This window comes from Haliotis cracherodii, unplaced genomic scaffold, assembly GCF_022045235.1.
Source record: "Haliotis cracherodii isolate W230 unplaced genomic scaffold, xgHalCrac1.p SCAF_2, whole genome shotgun sequence".
Classification (NCBI taxonomy): Eukaryota; Metazoa; Mollusca; class Gastropoda; order Lepetellida; family Haliotidae; genus Haliotis; species Haliotis cracherodii.
Genome location: NW_027266275.1, coordinates 79,980,357 through 79,996,716, shown reverse-complemented (window position 1 = coordinate 79,996,716; position 16,360 = coordinate 79,980,357). Strand labels below are relative to the sequence as shown.

At 43.4% G+C, this 16,360-nt stretch overlaps 1 protein-coding gene across 1 annotated transcript; it reads right to left on the bottom strand.

The window, feature by feature from the left end:
• Positions 1-2,445: 2,445 nt before the first annotated feature.
• On the bottom strand, positions 2,446-13,839 carry LOC139469706 (tryparedoxin-like). Its single transcript, XM_071251951.1, has 3 exons — positions 13,636-13,839; positions 4,441-4,637; positions 2,446-3,185 (listed from the first exon to the last, which is right to left on the bottom strand). The coding sequence occupies exons 1-3, from the start codon at positions 13,739-13,741 to the stop codon at positions 3,042-3,044; spliced, it is 447 nt and encodes a 148-aa protein (XP_071108052.1). The 5' UTR covers positions 13,742-13,839; the 3' UTR covers positions 2,446-3,041.
• Positions 13,840-16,360: the final 2,521 nt, after the last annotated feature.

Genomic DNA, 16,360 nt, shown 5'->3' with positions numbered 1-16,360 from the left:
TTGGTTCTATTATTCCTTACACAGTCCATATACTGATCATATTGTAGGAAGCACTATTTAGAGTGCTATTATTTACGTTTCCACTGATAGTCGTAGGTCCATCTGCTGACAAAACATCAAGTTTATGTAAGTAACTCAGGTCGATGATTTTATCACTTCTTGGTACACAGTCTATAACTGATGATATGTAGGGAGCACTATTTAGATCGCTATTATTCCTACATTTTTCTACATTCTTCATTAAACACTGATGTGTATGCCATAAGGACTGGGAATTATGGATGAACTGTTCCTCGTGGAATTATTGAATCGTGTTAGTATTGATCAGGCTAGTCATGTATCATTTCCACTCAGCTAATGGAAGTCCATATGTACGTCCCTGAGATGTGAGTGATTGATTTGTCGTTACCAATACAACAGTTTCAGTTATATCACGATGTGTCAACAGTTTCAGTTATATCACGATGTGTCAACAGTTTGAAATACAAGGGGAGTTCAAAATATTCTGCAATTGATATTACAAAAATGTAAAAAAATAAAAAAACAAGCAGGCGTCATATCAAGGCATTGCCCCCGCAGTACAGACTCAATTTGGGGCAAGAACTGTGCTGAAGGGAATGATTAAACTACCAAAAGAACAATTGTCAGAGCAAGAGAATAACCATCATAGATGTTCTGACAAAACAGCTTACCCTTAGCGTAAAGGGCAAATAGCTGTGGAAATTATATGAATGACCACTGAAAAAGCCGCATGCCCTTATAGTAACCGCTGCACGTCTGGGCTTGTATGGCGATAGCAGAACCCCACGTGTCACCATCGCCAGGTGATAGCTGAGCTTCTGTCCTTTTTGGTCGAGGCAGGTGACAGCAGTCCCCCTGTGTTTCTGCGCTTCTGACGTTCAAGCCTGTCTCGTTACGTTACTCATAGTCTACCATAATCTACCTTAAGCCCCCTGAATACTGTGGCCATTATGTTCCCAGGTCAGGGTTGTGTCCGCAACTGCTTCGGTTCAGAAGGTGTTGCATGTTCCCATTGCACTGATTCAGTTTTGATCTCTCGACCCCAGTGATGAACCAACGTCACCGTTACCAAACATGATACAAACTTTCTTTCATCCGGGTTGTAGAGTTCAAGGAGTTCTTGACTCCCCTCCACCGTGTGGTGGAGTTCTTGCACCTGGGTACCCGTCTTGCTGACGTCTTATACATACCAAGATGCTGATGAATGATGTTTTCAATGCTATCCACTGATGCCCCAAATCCCTGGCCAATGGTCATCTTCGAGGGAATCTCTCAGCCTTCCTTGCCAATGGTCATCTTCGAGGGAATCTCTCAGCCTTCCTTGCCAATGGTCATCTTCGAGGGAATCTCTCAGCCTTCCTTGCCAATGGTCATCTTCGAGGGAATCTCTCCGCCTTCCTTGCCATGGGTCATCTTCGAGGGAATCTCTCAGCCTTCCTTGCCATGGGTCATCTTCGAGGGAATCTCTCCGCCTTCCTTGCCAATGGTCATCTTCGAGGGAATCTCTCCGCCTTCCTTGCCATGGGTCATCTTCGAGGGACTCTCTCCGCCTTCCTGGCCATGGGTCATCTTCGAGGGAATATCTACCACGCTTAAGCTCACCAGTCAATCGAATTGCAGAGTAATGGGGGACGTCAGTCACCATCGCTTCGGCCAGTCTAACATGTATTTCTTTCGCTGTACACCCTGTCTTAGTCAAACACTTATTGAGTGCACTTTCCTCTAGTTTGTTAAAGTCCATTACGGAGACACTCCTGTTTCATATGGTCAACTATTTGCTAGCATGTAATCAGAATATGACTGTCCATTCTCATTAAAATCAGATCTTAGTTCTCGCTATCGCTAAACAGAGGCAGCGAGAACTTAGATTTGATTTTAATGAGATTGATCTTATATCATTATTGATATTGCAGAACTTTTTGAACCCCGTAAGTCATCAGTATAACATTTCAGATTATTCCGGAACAAACGGGAGTAAAGTTTAGGTTATGGGCTATGTAAATTCGCCAATTTCATCTAACCAGAGTGAGTTGTGTTTAAAACTATTTGGATCAGTATTTGGCGACATGTCAGCCACAGGCTCAAGTTCAAAGAGACGTCCCAGATGTTACCACAACGGTAATACCTATCGGTACGGTGCTGGCAAACCAAAAAACTAAATCGGAGCGAATCGTAAATTCGAACCCATGTCACGTGTTAAGGTAATTGTTTGTTTAACATGGAACTCAGCAATATTCCATGAGTTAACCTGGCCATCAATGTGTCACTGCATCTGTGGGTGGATTGTTGCTCACTATGTCGACCATCCGGTTTGTTGGCTATAGGATATACATGTAGCTGCAATAGAGCTAGGCCATTGTTAATGTCTTATTATATTCACCGTATGGAATATATCGTTGTAAAAAAATACAGTACGACGAACCAAACATTTCAAATTTTATTAAAGTTACATCTTTAAAACATAGGAATGTATCTGTTCATAAGGTAAGTATCAAGAAATGTACAGAAAATATAAAATGTACCAAAGTTCAAAGTGTGGGTGAGTGAGTATGGTTGTACGCCGCTTTTAGCAATATTCCAGCAATATCACGGCGGGGGACACCAGAAATGGGCTTCACACTTTGTACCTATGTCGGGAATCGAACCCGGGTCTTCGGCGAACGCTTTAACCACTAGGCTATCCCGAATGCCAAAGTCCAAAGGGCATAGGTAACTGTTATTTTTTAAACATTGAATTCAGACAAATTAATACATGTATATAACACACTATCAACTTACAGAATTAGTAACAAAGGGTTTGTTGGGTTTGTTTTTTTAAAAACGAACATATTTCGGCGAATAAATGTAATTGAAAAATATATATCTGCTTTTGCAGCTGTAGCTGAATAAACTAGTCTCCATGCAGAATCCCAGCTCCCTCTTTTGTGAATAGGTTCTATATGTAAAGCCCATTAAAATGTTAAAGAAGTGTATGTTTCGTCTTCCTTTAAAGTAACAGGTGTGCCACTGAATACAGTTAGCTACTGTTTCCATGGGAAGTCAGCACCTTCCGGGTCCCCCGCCACACGCGAACGACCGTCCTTAGTGATTAGTTTCCCCGTACTGCCGTCCAACAACACGAAGCAGGGAATCCCTCTCACCTCAAATGTTTCGCACAGTTTTGCCTGCAGAAGAACATTGAAAACATCTATATTACTTCAAACTATCGGTGATACGCTCGGGAAGCAACCGTTAAACGTGGCTGGTTGCGGTTATATCTGAATAACTGACAGAGGAGTTTCTAGCTCTGGTTGTCGAGCGTAAGGTTGAACAGAATTGCATCCCTTGGTAGCCTTCGAAATTCGCGCTAATCAACTACCCGCTAGCCCGAGACTACCAAATTGTGCGGAGGGCAAGTGGTTGTAGTCCTCATTGACTGGTAGCGTTTGAGAGCTATTATTTGGCACCAGTTCTCAGTGCTTAGTTTTTTCTACAAACTGGAACTAAATAAACCTGACAGAAAATGAAAACCAAGTAAATAGTTGATCTCGTCAAGCAGGACTAGCTATACAACTTCTGTTGACAATTCTACACAATTTCTAAGGCTGACTCAGTCATGATATGGTCAGCTTTTCGAAACCCAAATAAGCCCCGATCATGATCCCAGCTAGTCCACTGTTCATTGGTTCCCTATGTGCTGCACACCTGGCTTTCCTCCCACATTCATCTTCCCGAGGCAAGAGAGTTAACTGACTCTAAAAGTCCAGTTTCCACCCTTGCGGAACTAGGCTAGAATTCCTGGGCTCGATCGTAGCGCCACCAGTGGCTATTACGAGTAATGTCCATTCTATGCCTCTCCTATTGACCAATCAGATTCAACCTCATTGCATTTGTTTCAAACAAAACGGCGGCGCCAAGTCAAGACGATCTGATCGATAATCAAGATCTATATTGTGATCAAACGAGTCATACATCGCATCAAATCACGTGAGCACCTTGATTAAAAACATGAAAAGATATAGAAAATATCTGTTGAGAACGAGTTAGTGGTGCACATGCTTTGCAAATCCTGCTGTCGACCGAAATCTGCATGACACTTTACGAACCGGATTTTGATTTCGGTGCGCGATTTTGATTGGACTATGCATAGACTCGTTAGTCCAACTCCATAATACCAGCCTAGTTCGGCAAGGGTGGAAAATGGACTTTTAAAGACAGTTAACTCACATGCCTCGGAAAGATGTCCCACATTAAGCTAAAATACAACTTAAATTATAGCTGGCAAAACGGTTTTCACCCAAACTCAGTCACTTTGGTTTGGGTGATCCTTGCAGTCATGATGATGATGATGATGATGATGATGATATTATTATTATTATTATTATTATTATTAAAGGGACATTGCTGTGATGACTGCAGTGATCTGGGTCCATGTCTTACCTTGATTTCTCTATCTTCGAATGATAATGCGAGCCATGGCATTTCTTTATAGTAGCTATCGAAACTAGCTTGATCCCTGTCCGAGCTGACGAAGACAATCTCCAATTGACCGTTTTTCTTTATTTTGTTGTAGAACTCAGCCAGGACCGGTGTGAAGCCCCGGCATGGCGGGCACCAGTGGGCAGAGAAGTAGATTCCTGGAACAAAACAGCGTCATGTGAGCGCATTCCAATAACTCAGAGTAAATAAAACCAGATTATTTTAATGACTACTGGACATGTGTCCTACAGCATACAACATGTACAATACACGGGGACACTGGACATGTGTCCTACAGCATACAACATGTACAATACACGGGGGCACTGGACATGTGTCCTACAGCATACAACATGTACAATACACGGGGGCACTGGACATGTGTCATACAACATGTACAATACACGGGGACACTGGACATGTGTCCTACAGCATACAACATGTACAATACACGGGGACACTGGACATGTGTCCTACAGCATACAACATGTACAATACACGGGGGCACTGGACATGTGTCATACAACATGTACAATACACGGGGACACTGGACATGTGTCATACAACATGTACAATACACGGGGACACTAGACATGTGTCCTACAGCATACAACATGTACAATACACGGGGACACTAGACATGTGTCCTACAGCATACAGCATGTACAATACACGGGGGCACTGGACATGTGTCCTACAGCATACAACATGTACAATACACGGGGGCACTGGACATGTGTCCTACAGCATACAACATGTACAATACACGGGGGCACTGGACATGTGTCATACAACATGTACAATACACGGGGACACTGGACATGTGTCCTACAGCATACAACATGTACAATACACGGGGGCACTGGACATGTGTCCTACAGCATACAACATGTACAATACACGGGGGCACTGGACATGTGTCCTACAGCATACAACATGTACAATACACGGGGGCACTGGACATGTGTCATACAACATGTACAATACACGGGGACACTGGACATGTGTCCTACAGCATACAACATGTACAATACACGGGGGCACTGGACATGTGTCCTACAGCATACAACATGTACAATACACGGGGGCACTGGACATGTGTCCTACAGCATACAACATGTACAATACACGGGGACACTAGACATGTGTCCTACAGCATACAACATGTACAATACACGGGGGCACTGGACATGTGTCCTACAGCATACAACATGTACAATACACGGGGGCACTGGACATGTGTCCTACAGCATACAGCATGTACAATACACGGGGCACTGGACATGTGTCATACAACATGTACAATACACGGGGACACTGGACATGTGTCCTACAGCATACAGCATGTACAATACACGGGGACACTGGACATGTGTCCTACAGCATACAACATGTACAATACACGGGGCACTGGACATGTGTCATACAACATGTACAATACACGGGGACACTGGACATGTGTCATACAACATGTACAATACACGGGGACACTGGACATGTGTCATACAACATGTACAATACACGGGGACACTGGACATGTGTCATACAACATGTACAATACACGGGGGCACTGGACATGTGTCATACAACATGTACAATACACGGGGACACTGGACATGTGTCCTACAGCATACAACATGTACAATACACGGGGACACTGGACATGTGTCCTACAGCATACAACATGTACAATACACGGGGACACTAGACATGTGTCCTACAGCATACAACATGTACAATACACGGGGACACTAGACATGTGTCCTACAGCATACAACATGTACAATACACGGGGGCACTGGACATGTGTCCTACAGCATACAACATGTACAATACACGGGGGCACTGGACATGTGTCATACAACATGTACAATACACGGGGACACTGGACATGTGTCCTACAGCATACAACATGTACAATACACGGGGGCACTGGACATGTGTCCTACAGCATACAACATGTACAATACACGGGGGCACTGGACATGTGTCCTACAGCATACAACATGTACAATACACGGGGACACTAGACATGTGTCCTACAGCATACAACATGTACAATACACGGGGGCACTGGACATGTGTCATACAGCATACAACATGTACAATACACGGGGGCACTGGACATGTGTCATACAACATGTACAATACACGGGGGCACTGGACATGTGTCCTACAGCATACAACATGTACAATACACGGGGGCACTGGACATGTGTCCTACAGCATACAACATGTACAATACACGGGGGCACTGGACATGTGTCATACAACATGTACAATACACGGGGACACTGGACATGTGTCCTACAGCATACAACATGTACAATACACGGGGGCACTGGACATGTGTCCTACAGCATACAACATGTACAATACACGGGGGCACTGGACATGTGTCCTACAGCATACAACATGTACAATACACGGGGACACTAGACATGTGTCCTACAGCATACAACATGTACAATACACGGGGGCACTGGACATGTGTCCTACAGCATACAACATGTACAATACACGGGGGCACTGGACATGTGTCCTACAGCATACAGCATGTACAATACACGGGGCACTGGACATGTGTCATACAACATGTACAATACACGGGGACACTGGACATGTGTCCTACAGCATACAGCATGTACAATACACGGGGACACTGGACATGTGTCCTACAGCATACAACATGTACAATACACGGGGCACTGGACATGTGTCATACAACATGTACAATACACGGGGACACTGGACATGTGTCATACAACATGTACAATACACGGGGACACTGGACATGTGTCATACAACATGTACAATACACGGGGACACTGGACATGTGTCATACAACATGTACAATACACGGGGGCACTGGACATGTGTCATACAACATGTACAATACACGGGGACACTGGACATGTGTCCTACAGCATACAACATGTACAATACACGGGGACACTGGACATGTGTCCTACAGCATACAACATGTACAATACACGGGGACACTAGACATGTGTCCTACAGCATACAACATGTACAATACACGGGGACACTAGACATGTGTCCTACAGCATACAACATGTACAATACACGGGGGCACTGGACATGTGTCCTACAGCATACAACATGTACAATACACGGGGGCACTGGACATGTGTCCTACAGCATACAACATGTACAATACACGGGGACACTGGACATGTGTCATACGGCATACAACATGTACAATACACGGGGACACTGGACATGTGTCCTACAGCATACAGCATGTACAATACACGGGGGCACTGGACATGTGTCCTACAGCATACAGCATGTACAATACACGGGGCACTGGACATGTGTCCTACAGCATACAACATGTACAATACACGGGGCACTGGACATGTGTCATACAACATGTACAATACACGGGGACACTGGACATGTGTCATACAACATGTACAATACACGGGGACACTGGACATGTGTCATACAACATGTACAATACACGGGGGCACTGGACATGTGTCATACAACATGTACAATACACGGGGCACTGGACATGTGTCATACAACATGTACAATACACGGGGACACTGGACATGTGTCATACAACATGTACAATACACGGGAACACTGGACATGTGTCATACAACATGTACAATACACGAGGACACTTGACATGTGTCCTACAGCATACAACATGTACAATACACGGGGACACTGGACATGTGTCCTACAGCATACAGCATGTACAATACACGGGGACACTGGACATGTGTCATACAACATGTACAATACACGGGGGCACTGGACATGTGTCATACAACATGTACAATACACGAGGACACTGATAGCCTCTAAGACATACTGATCGTACGGCTGTATGATTACATGAACACATTTAATATAAACATGCAACATACCACACACACACACACAGACAAACATAGACACACAGACAAACACACATACACAGACACACACACACAGACAAACACACATATACATACACATACACGCACGCACGCACACACAGCATACATACAGCATAATATAAACATGCAACACACCACACATACACATATACACACACACATACACACACACAGACAATCACACACAAACACACACATACACGCACGCACACACGCACGCACGCACGCACGCACACACAGCATACATACAGCATAATATAAACATGCAACATACCACACACACACACACATACACATATACACACACACACACAGACAATCACACACAAACACACACATACACGCACGCACGCACGCACACACAGCATACATACAGGCGTACTCATTCACCAGTTCCACCTTACACCTGTCACTAAGACACCCCGGCCATATTTACCTACAACCATCCATATATTCAGGCATACACATACATGACTGTGCATACATAAAAGACATCGTCGAACAATGGATGCCCTCAAGTAAAGTGAGCGCAAAAGTAGTTGAATCAGTATATCAGTATATATAAAACCTAGGGGTGACTATTGATCTGGAAATCACTATTGCGATAACTATTGATATTGCAAGCAACTATTCGATAGTTTTCAGTGTATAATGTTTGATGGACCATCGGCATCCAATACGTTTTTGTCAAGCTTGTTATTTTCTTTAACATAGCCCAAAGACTTCCAAACACTCAATTTTCCACCCAAGTTTGCCACAAACTCCACTTGACTGTCACCCTCCGCCATTTTACTTTAAGAATGACCGGTTGCTAAGCACCGAGGGCAGTTATCTCTAATCCTCACTCAGCAGCGTTGGCGAGCGTGTTTTGGTGACTCAATCGCATGATATGGTAAATACAATCGAAACTATCGATATTCATAACTGAAATCGATACTATTGATCGGAAACTGATTTAACAATCAATTTATTAGACTGTAATTGCTTACCAATAGCAATACATCGATATTTCGATTTATCGTGACACCCCTAATAAAAACACATCATCACATAGTCCAGTCAACACCTATATCCATCTCACTTCGTGATTGTTTTATGTGTAGATGCGTTTTTCCTTCTTATCCACCTCAGTATACAATCGTTATAAGATTTGCTCCAGCAAGGAAGAAGACGGTGTTATGTTTTATGCATAACTGTGTTACGTTTTGTTTAGACGTGCCATTTGTTACACTTCAATTAGCATTTTAAGTAAAGAAAACGATCAACTGGATGCATGTTGGACGAACCTGCAGTAAAATATCCAGAGTTTATCACGGGTTACATGAAGCGTTGGTAATATATCTGATCAGTGCTGTACATGTGGAGCGAGGGTGGGATGATTTGTTTGTTTGTTGTTTAACGCCGCTCTCAGCAATATTCCACTTATATGACGGTGGTCTGTAAATAATCGAGTATGTACCAGACAATCCAGTGATTGATGTCACGAGCATCGATCTACGCACGTGAGATACGATGACATGCATCAAGAAAGTCAGTCGCCTTTTACGACAAGCATGGGTTGCTGAAGATGGGTAGGATGAGGGAGTTGCCGGCCGGCGAGGCTGTTTCCACCATGATCATGTTTGTTTGTTGTTTAACTCCGCTCTCAACAATATTCCTGCTATATGACGGCGATCTGTAAATATTCAAGACTGGATCAGACGATCAAGTGATTGACATCAAGAACATCGATCAACGCAATTGGAATACGATGACATGCATCAACCACGTCAGCAAGCCTGACCACCCGATCCCGTTAGTCGCCTCTTACAAGCATTGGTCGACACCACAATGAAAGCAATGGTAATGACTTACGCAATCGCGTTTCATTGCGTAAAGGTACCAGATTCCATAGCTCGTTCTTTCAGACAAAGGAATGGCCTGGTCAGATTTAATTAATTATTTAATTATGATATAGCTGGAATACTGTCGGCCACGGCGTATAACAACCTTCACTCACACGCCACCCGTATATAAACAATACAAACAGAGGCTTCACGGGAAGTCGATGTATATTGACAATGCCATGCAAATGAAAGAGTGTGCCCTGTATACTGACACCCATTGGGAAAACAAACAAACAAACAAACATACGGAAAACATTTGGTTTACTCAGAGAGTCAGGTTACTCAGAGTTTAAATCTTATTGACCAGTTTACATTCGTGTATACGTACCCTGACGACGTGCTCACAATATCGATCACTGGAATGTCTTGTCCAGACTTTATTATTTACAGGCCGCCGTCATATAGCTGGAATATTGCTGAGTGCGTCGTTAATCAACAAACCAACAACAACCATAAATGTATCCCGGCGTAGGACATGGGTTCACACAATGTGTATATGCGGGGAATCGAACCGGGTCCACTGCGAGACGAACACTGTATCGTGTCACCATCCACCTTCGTGGGATGACGAGAATGGCGAGACGTGTTGTATATTTCCATTTGAATTTGTGTGGTGGAATATTATATACTGAAAAACATTCCCACCCAACAAAATATTACAAACAAATTTACCCCATTTCGTCACTCGCCCAAGGCAAACTACTTAAGCGACGACGGAAGCACTGTCGGGTAACCCATGACAACGAGTCTCAGGGTGAGTTGCCTGTCAATGTTATAGAAATAGTTAATCGTGACGAGGTCAGCAAGGACCCGAGGACCCGATTCTTGAGGGCGCTTGTTTTCGCATATTGACTTCGTTGTTATACCGAAATTCACTTCAGGGCCTAAAGTTTAAGTCTTAAAATCCATCCTGTTTCATTACAGTTACTTAGGGCACACTTTTTTTAATTTTATGTTTGGCGGTTTTATTCCAGCACACACAAGATCGGTTAAAATAAAATTATAAAAATAAACACATAGCTTAGTCAATCACTTATTTATTTTTTTATTCATTTATTTATTTATGTGAAAGTCATTCTGCCTTGGATTTCAAACTGCAGCTAGCTTTTTGAATCACTGTTTGTTTATTTGTTGTTTAACGCCGCACTCAGAAATGTTCGAGGCAATTGGGATACGATGACATGCATCAACCAAGTCAGCGAGCCTGACCACCCGATCCCGTTAGTCGCCTCGTACGACAAGCATAGGGCCCGTAAAGCGAAAAAATGTTAGCTCAGCTGCAAAGCATACGAGACGCCATCTTGTTTTGTAGTAGACGAGTGAACATTCATCACGCGACAGGTCAATACTGATCATGTGACGAGTCAATATTCGCGGTCAGTGCCAGTCACATGATTTAGGGGTCGACATTGAAATGTATTGTTTCGTCACGTGGTACGGAGGTATAACAATTGCATATTACTACAGTTGTTTTATCAGCGATGGGTGTCCCATTCATAACGATTATTCTTCACGTTTGAATATTGCCCTCGCCTTTCCTTGGAAGTAAATACGTATTAATGCTGCGGGTACGACTATCCTCTAAACCCATCGGTATCATAACCCCTATCAACTAAGAAACTAATTGTTTGTTCAATTAAGAAACTGATCATCTTTTCTCCTGTGTTTAAACATCCAACTGTATTATGTTTTTACGAAACGACTCTCTAGTGAATCTCCTCTCCTCTCCTCTCCTCTGTTTGTACAGCACGGGCGCTAATCTAAACATGCTAAACTACGGTAATCCGGTGTTTTTTTATAGCAATTACTCATTTCTCGCCTTCGTAGGACAAATACCCCAACTTGTGTTTTCGCTTTACTGATACTAGTGAAAACTGGATTTTCGCTAACCCGGCACGACACCGCGGGTATTCGCCGAATGATAGTTCACTAATTGTTTACACTATAAACATCACCATATCGTAGCCTCTTGTCCGCTCTCACGCTGAACATGCGTTGTGCGTTACCATGACGACATGGACTAATTCCCTTACACGCACAATAGCCGGTTTATTTATTGTTCAAACAAATTCTACTTGATATATAAGCACTGAGGCTGACTGAACGGCTTACGGGTCAACACAACCCCGGCACTGCGTGTCAGTCAGTCACGGCTTTTCCCAAACAAGGAAATCAGTTAATATACATGTGATAAGCCAAGGCAATTCTCGTGTTATCAATATGAAATGACATAGAGTTCATCTGTTAGGGTATGCCAGTTTGTCAACTGTATTATGACATGCTTTAAGGAAATTGGAATGATATTTCTTTCAATACCGATTGAATAAGATTCCATGCCTCAATATTTAGCTTTTTCCGGGCACATCACACATTAGATTCGAACCCGGGTTTTCTGAAGTACGAGCGAACACTTTAACCACTAGGCTATCCCGCCATCCCTTACATGATGCAGACGTGTTCCACAGACATGGCGCCGTGATACACTACGACAGCATTTGTAGAACCATCGGTTAAAAACAAATTCTGAACTATTTGAAACCTTGACCCAGTTAATCTTAACTCTACAATACCTAGTAGACGTGTTCGAATCTATCTATCCAATGTCTGGATTGTCGAATCATTGGAAGGACGTGTTTGTACCGACCAGCCATCCCCGTGGCGACTCCGGGTGAGAATGGTACTATAGTAGAGGGGATTAAATGGAATGCTCGGACTTAGTTAATTGCGTATCATCGTACCCCGATGGCGGGGGTTTGTTTGTTTCTTTGTTTGTTTGTTGTTTAAGGCCGAACCCAGCAATATTCCAGCTATATAATGTCGGTCTGTAAATAATCGAGTCTGGACCAGACGATTCAGTGATTGGCATCATGAGCATATAGCCATGCAATCGGGATACGATGACATGCACCAACCAAGTCAGCGAGCCTGACCACCCGATCAAGTTTGGCGACTATATAAGGGGATCGCGTGATCAGGCTCACTGACTTGGTTGATACATGTCATCGTATATCCCAGTTGCGTGGATCGATGCTAATTATATTAATCACTGGACAAACCTACCCACATCCATCCATTAATAATACATACATACATACATACATACATACATACATTACCTGTGTCAGCAATGCTCCACTGTACATATCGTCACAGCTGACACGTTCTATGATTAACCATCAATTCTTTAAATCACATTCACATTGCATTCTACATTCTGCTTCTCCACGTTTATGATCATAGATAACTTATAACATTAAACACAAACATAGTGTGACACAGCTGTCTTGTCAAAACTCGCGAGGATAGAGCGAGAAAGACAAGTATTGAGCCCTAGAATGAAGATCGTTACTTACCAACGTATTTCCCATCGCCAGTGATATATGACACGTCTACTTTGTTCTTATGCTGGTCAAGTACATTCGTCCCAAAAAGCTCAGCGAGGTCGTATTTTCCGCTCATGTTTATAACCTTCCCGCCGCAGTTTTATAATGTTAGTGTCTGTTGACTGGAAGTCAAATACGTTCAGAGGACACGGGTGACGATTTACGGCCTGAGTAACATGCGGCCGTTTATATAAGGGAGGTAACTGTAAACATGCTGAATCAGGTCTATCGATTTCATGCATGACACATGACTGCGTTGCAGATCCGCCCTATTTTCCGTGTATTTTTACAGTTATTATGGCGGAGAGTATGTTCTTAATCGAAAGGAAATTGTAATAATTTTCAAAGGTATTATCACAGTGACTATATTTTGTTATTGTTAGCATCATAAAAATGGAACTCTGATAAAACGTCAATGCATGGTCGCTGCCTTCGAAAGACATAGTGCTTTATATAGATTCTTCATTGCTTAGATTATGTTTTAAAATTATTGTAAATAAGTATTAAGGTAGAAAGGTACTTAAATAAATCTGAATAGATGTGAAACACAACGTACAACGGCAAAACCTCTCAGTTATGAAATCAGTATCTGGCAGGTAACGATCTTTGTCTGCAGTGAGACAAGGACAAACAGCTGTGAGAATTAAACTCTGATCATGTGATAAGCTGCATCCAGTCCACATCAGTCGAACACACCATGCATCAACAATACCGCAACTCCCGCAATAACATGGACAACCCGTAAAATGAATTTCTCACAGGTGTTTTAAAATTGTACTTATATACCAACCGAGAGACGGCAAGATGCACTGAGGCGTCAAGTCTTATTTAAAACCAATAACACATATACATTCATGGAATAAATTCCCCGCAACCACTAAAGTAATATTATATAGAATGTGAATTTGTCGAATTCCGTATAACTGTGCGCGTGTCAATGTGATTGGCGCATGTCGCCGGTATATGCTAATATATGCAGGTGTGTGCTGGTATATGCGGGTGTATGCCGGTATATGCGGGTGTGTGCTGGTATATGCAGATGTATGCCGGTATATGCAGGTGTGTGCTGGTATATGCGGGTGTATGCAGGTGTGTGCTGGTATATGCGGGTGTATGCAGGTGTGTGCTGGTATATGCGGGTGTATGCCGGTATATGCAGGTGTGTGCTGGTGTATGCCGGTATATGCAGGTTTGTGCTGGTATATGCGGGTGTATGCCGGTATATGCAGGTGTGTGCTGGTATATGCAGGTGTATGCCGGTATATGCAGGTGTGTGCTGGTATATGCGGGTGTATGCCGGTATATGCGGGTGTATGCCGGTATATGCAGGTGTATGCCGGTATATGCAGGTGTATGCCGGTATATGCAGGTGTATGCTGGCATATGCAGGTACAGGTATATCGGGTCCAGGATGGGTTATACTTGTTTAATGCTACTTTGTGTCATCACGTGCCTATGTAGACGTTTATATCGACACCAGTATCATTGTGAAACAACAGTGACCTAGATGAATCGGCAGATATTAAGAAGAAGGCGATGAACCTACAGAAGAGTACAGCTGTGAACATACATAAGATATGAGCGTCCAATGATAGTAGCGGAGCGTTCGACCCTGACTGTATTGATTCTATTGAATTACATTTCTGCGACGTATTCAGTGAGAAGTATAGTTAAACGGGTTCTGCAGGTGTGCCCAGGGAAGTCAGCGAACCTTGGAGAAAGTGTGAATACCGCACATAGATTTGAGAGATGTACCATTTCAGGTAAACACGAATGTGTGACGTCAAATTGACGTCAAATTCCCAGGGTCATAATTAAACCGTGAACTGTCATGTTGCGACGTTTTACAGTTTCATATATCCAAAGACATGTCATTCTTATATCGATACACTATACCACGAGGACACGCGAGGCTCCCTGTACTGTTGCTATGGTAACAAACACGACCATCGGCTTAAGGGGCGGTGGGGTAGCCCAGTGGTTAAAGCGTTAACGCGTCACGCCAAAGATCCGGGTTCGATTCCCTACATGGGTACAATGTGTGTAGCCCATTCTTTATGTCCCCAGCCGTGATATTGCTGGAATATTGCTAATCGCGGTGTAAAACCCAACTCACTCACTCACCCCAGGGCTTCAGATTGAAAGCATTTCCTGATAAAGACGTGCGCGATCATCGATTGATTGTCATCTAATATATGCCGCAGTGGAAAAGGTCGTGGATATGTTGTGGTATGCATACGTCGGCCTAGTCCCTGGAGGCGTCGCTATTGATCTCAGTTGAATCTCAGGTCCACGAGTCCCCGGTGGCAGTGTTAATCGACGTGTTGTGATTACCTATTATGGCTCCACATGTTTGCAGCTATACCGCTGTGGTACAACATTCACTGGTGCGAAAAGCGAAGAGTTGGGTTATACCAAGATGATATTTATTTACCACTAAAAGCACTTTATACACAGTTACGGGTCGAGTGTGTGTGTGTGTGTGGGGGGGGGGGGGGGGGGGGGGGGGTGTTCATAGGATAGGATCCTGAATGACCAGACCAAAATAATATCTTTTGTATTACTGTAATACCGACGAAGTTTCCCCCACCATTTATCATATGATTTGGCCCACGCCCACGCCCACGCCCACGCCCACCTACCCACACCCGCATCTGCACCCGCAAACTCAGAATTTGAACCGACCTACCTTTAA

What these genes read in the sequence shown, in the direction of transcription:
- LOC139469706 (XM_071251951.1), bottom strand. Translation starts at nt 13,741, where the DNA reads ATGAGCGGAAAATACGACCTCGCTGAGCTTTTTGGGACGAATGTACTT. An exon ending in TGGCGATGGGAAATACGTTG is followed by an intron (nt 4,638 to 13,635) that starts GTAAGTAACGAT and finishes GTTTTGTTCCAG; the next exon opens with GAATCTACTTCTCTGCCCAC. An exon ending in TCGAAGATAGAGAAATCAAG is followed by an intron (nt 3,186 to 4,440) that starts GTAAGACATGGA and finishes GTTCTTCTGCAG; the next exon opens with GCAAAACTGTGCGAAACATT.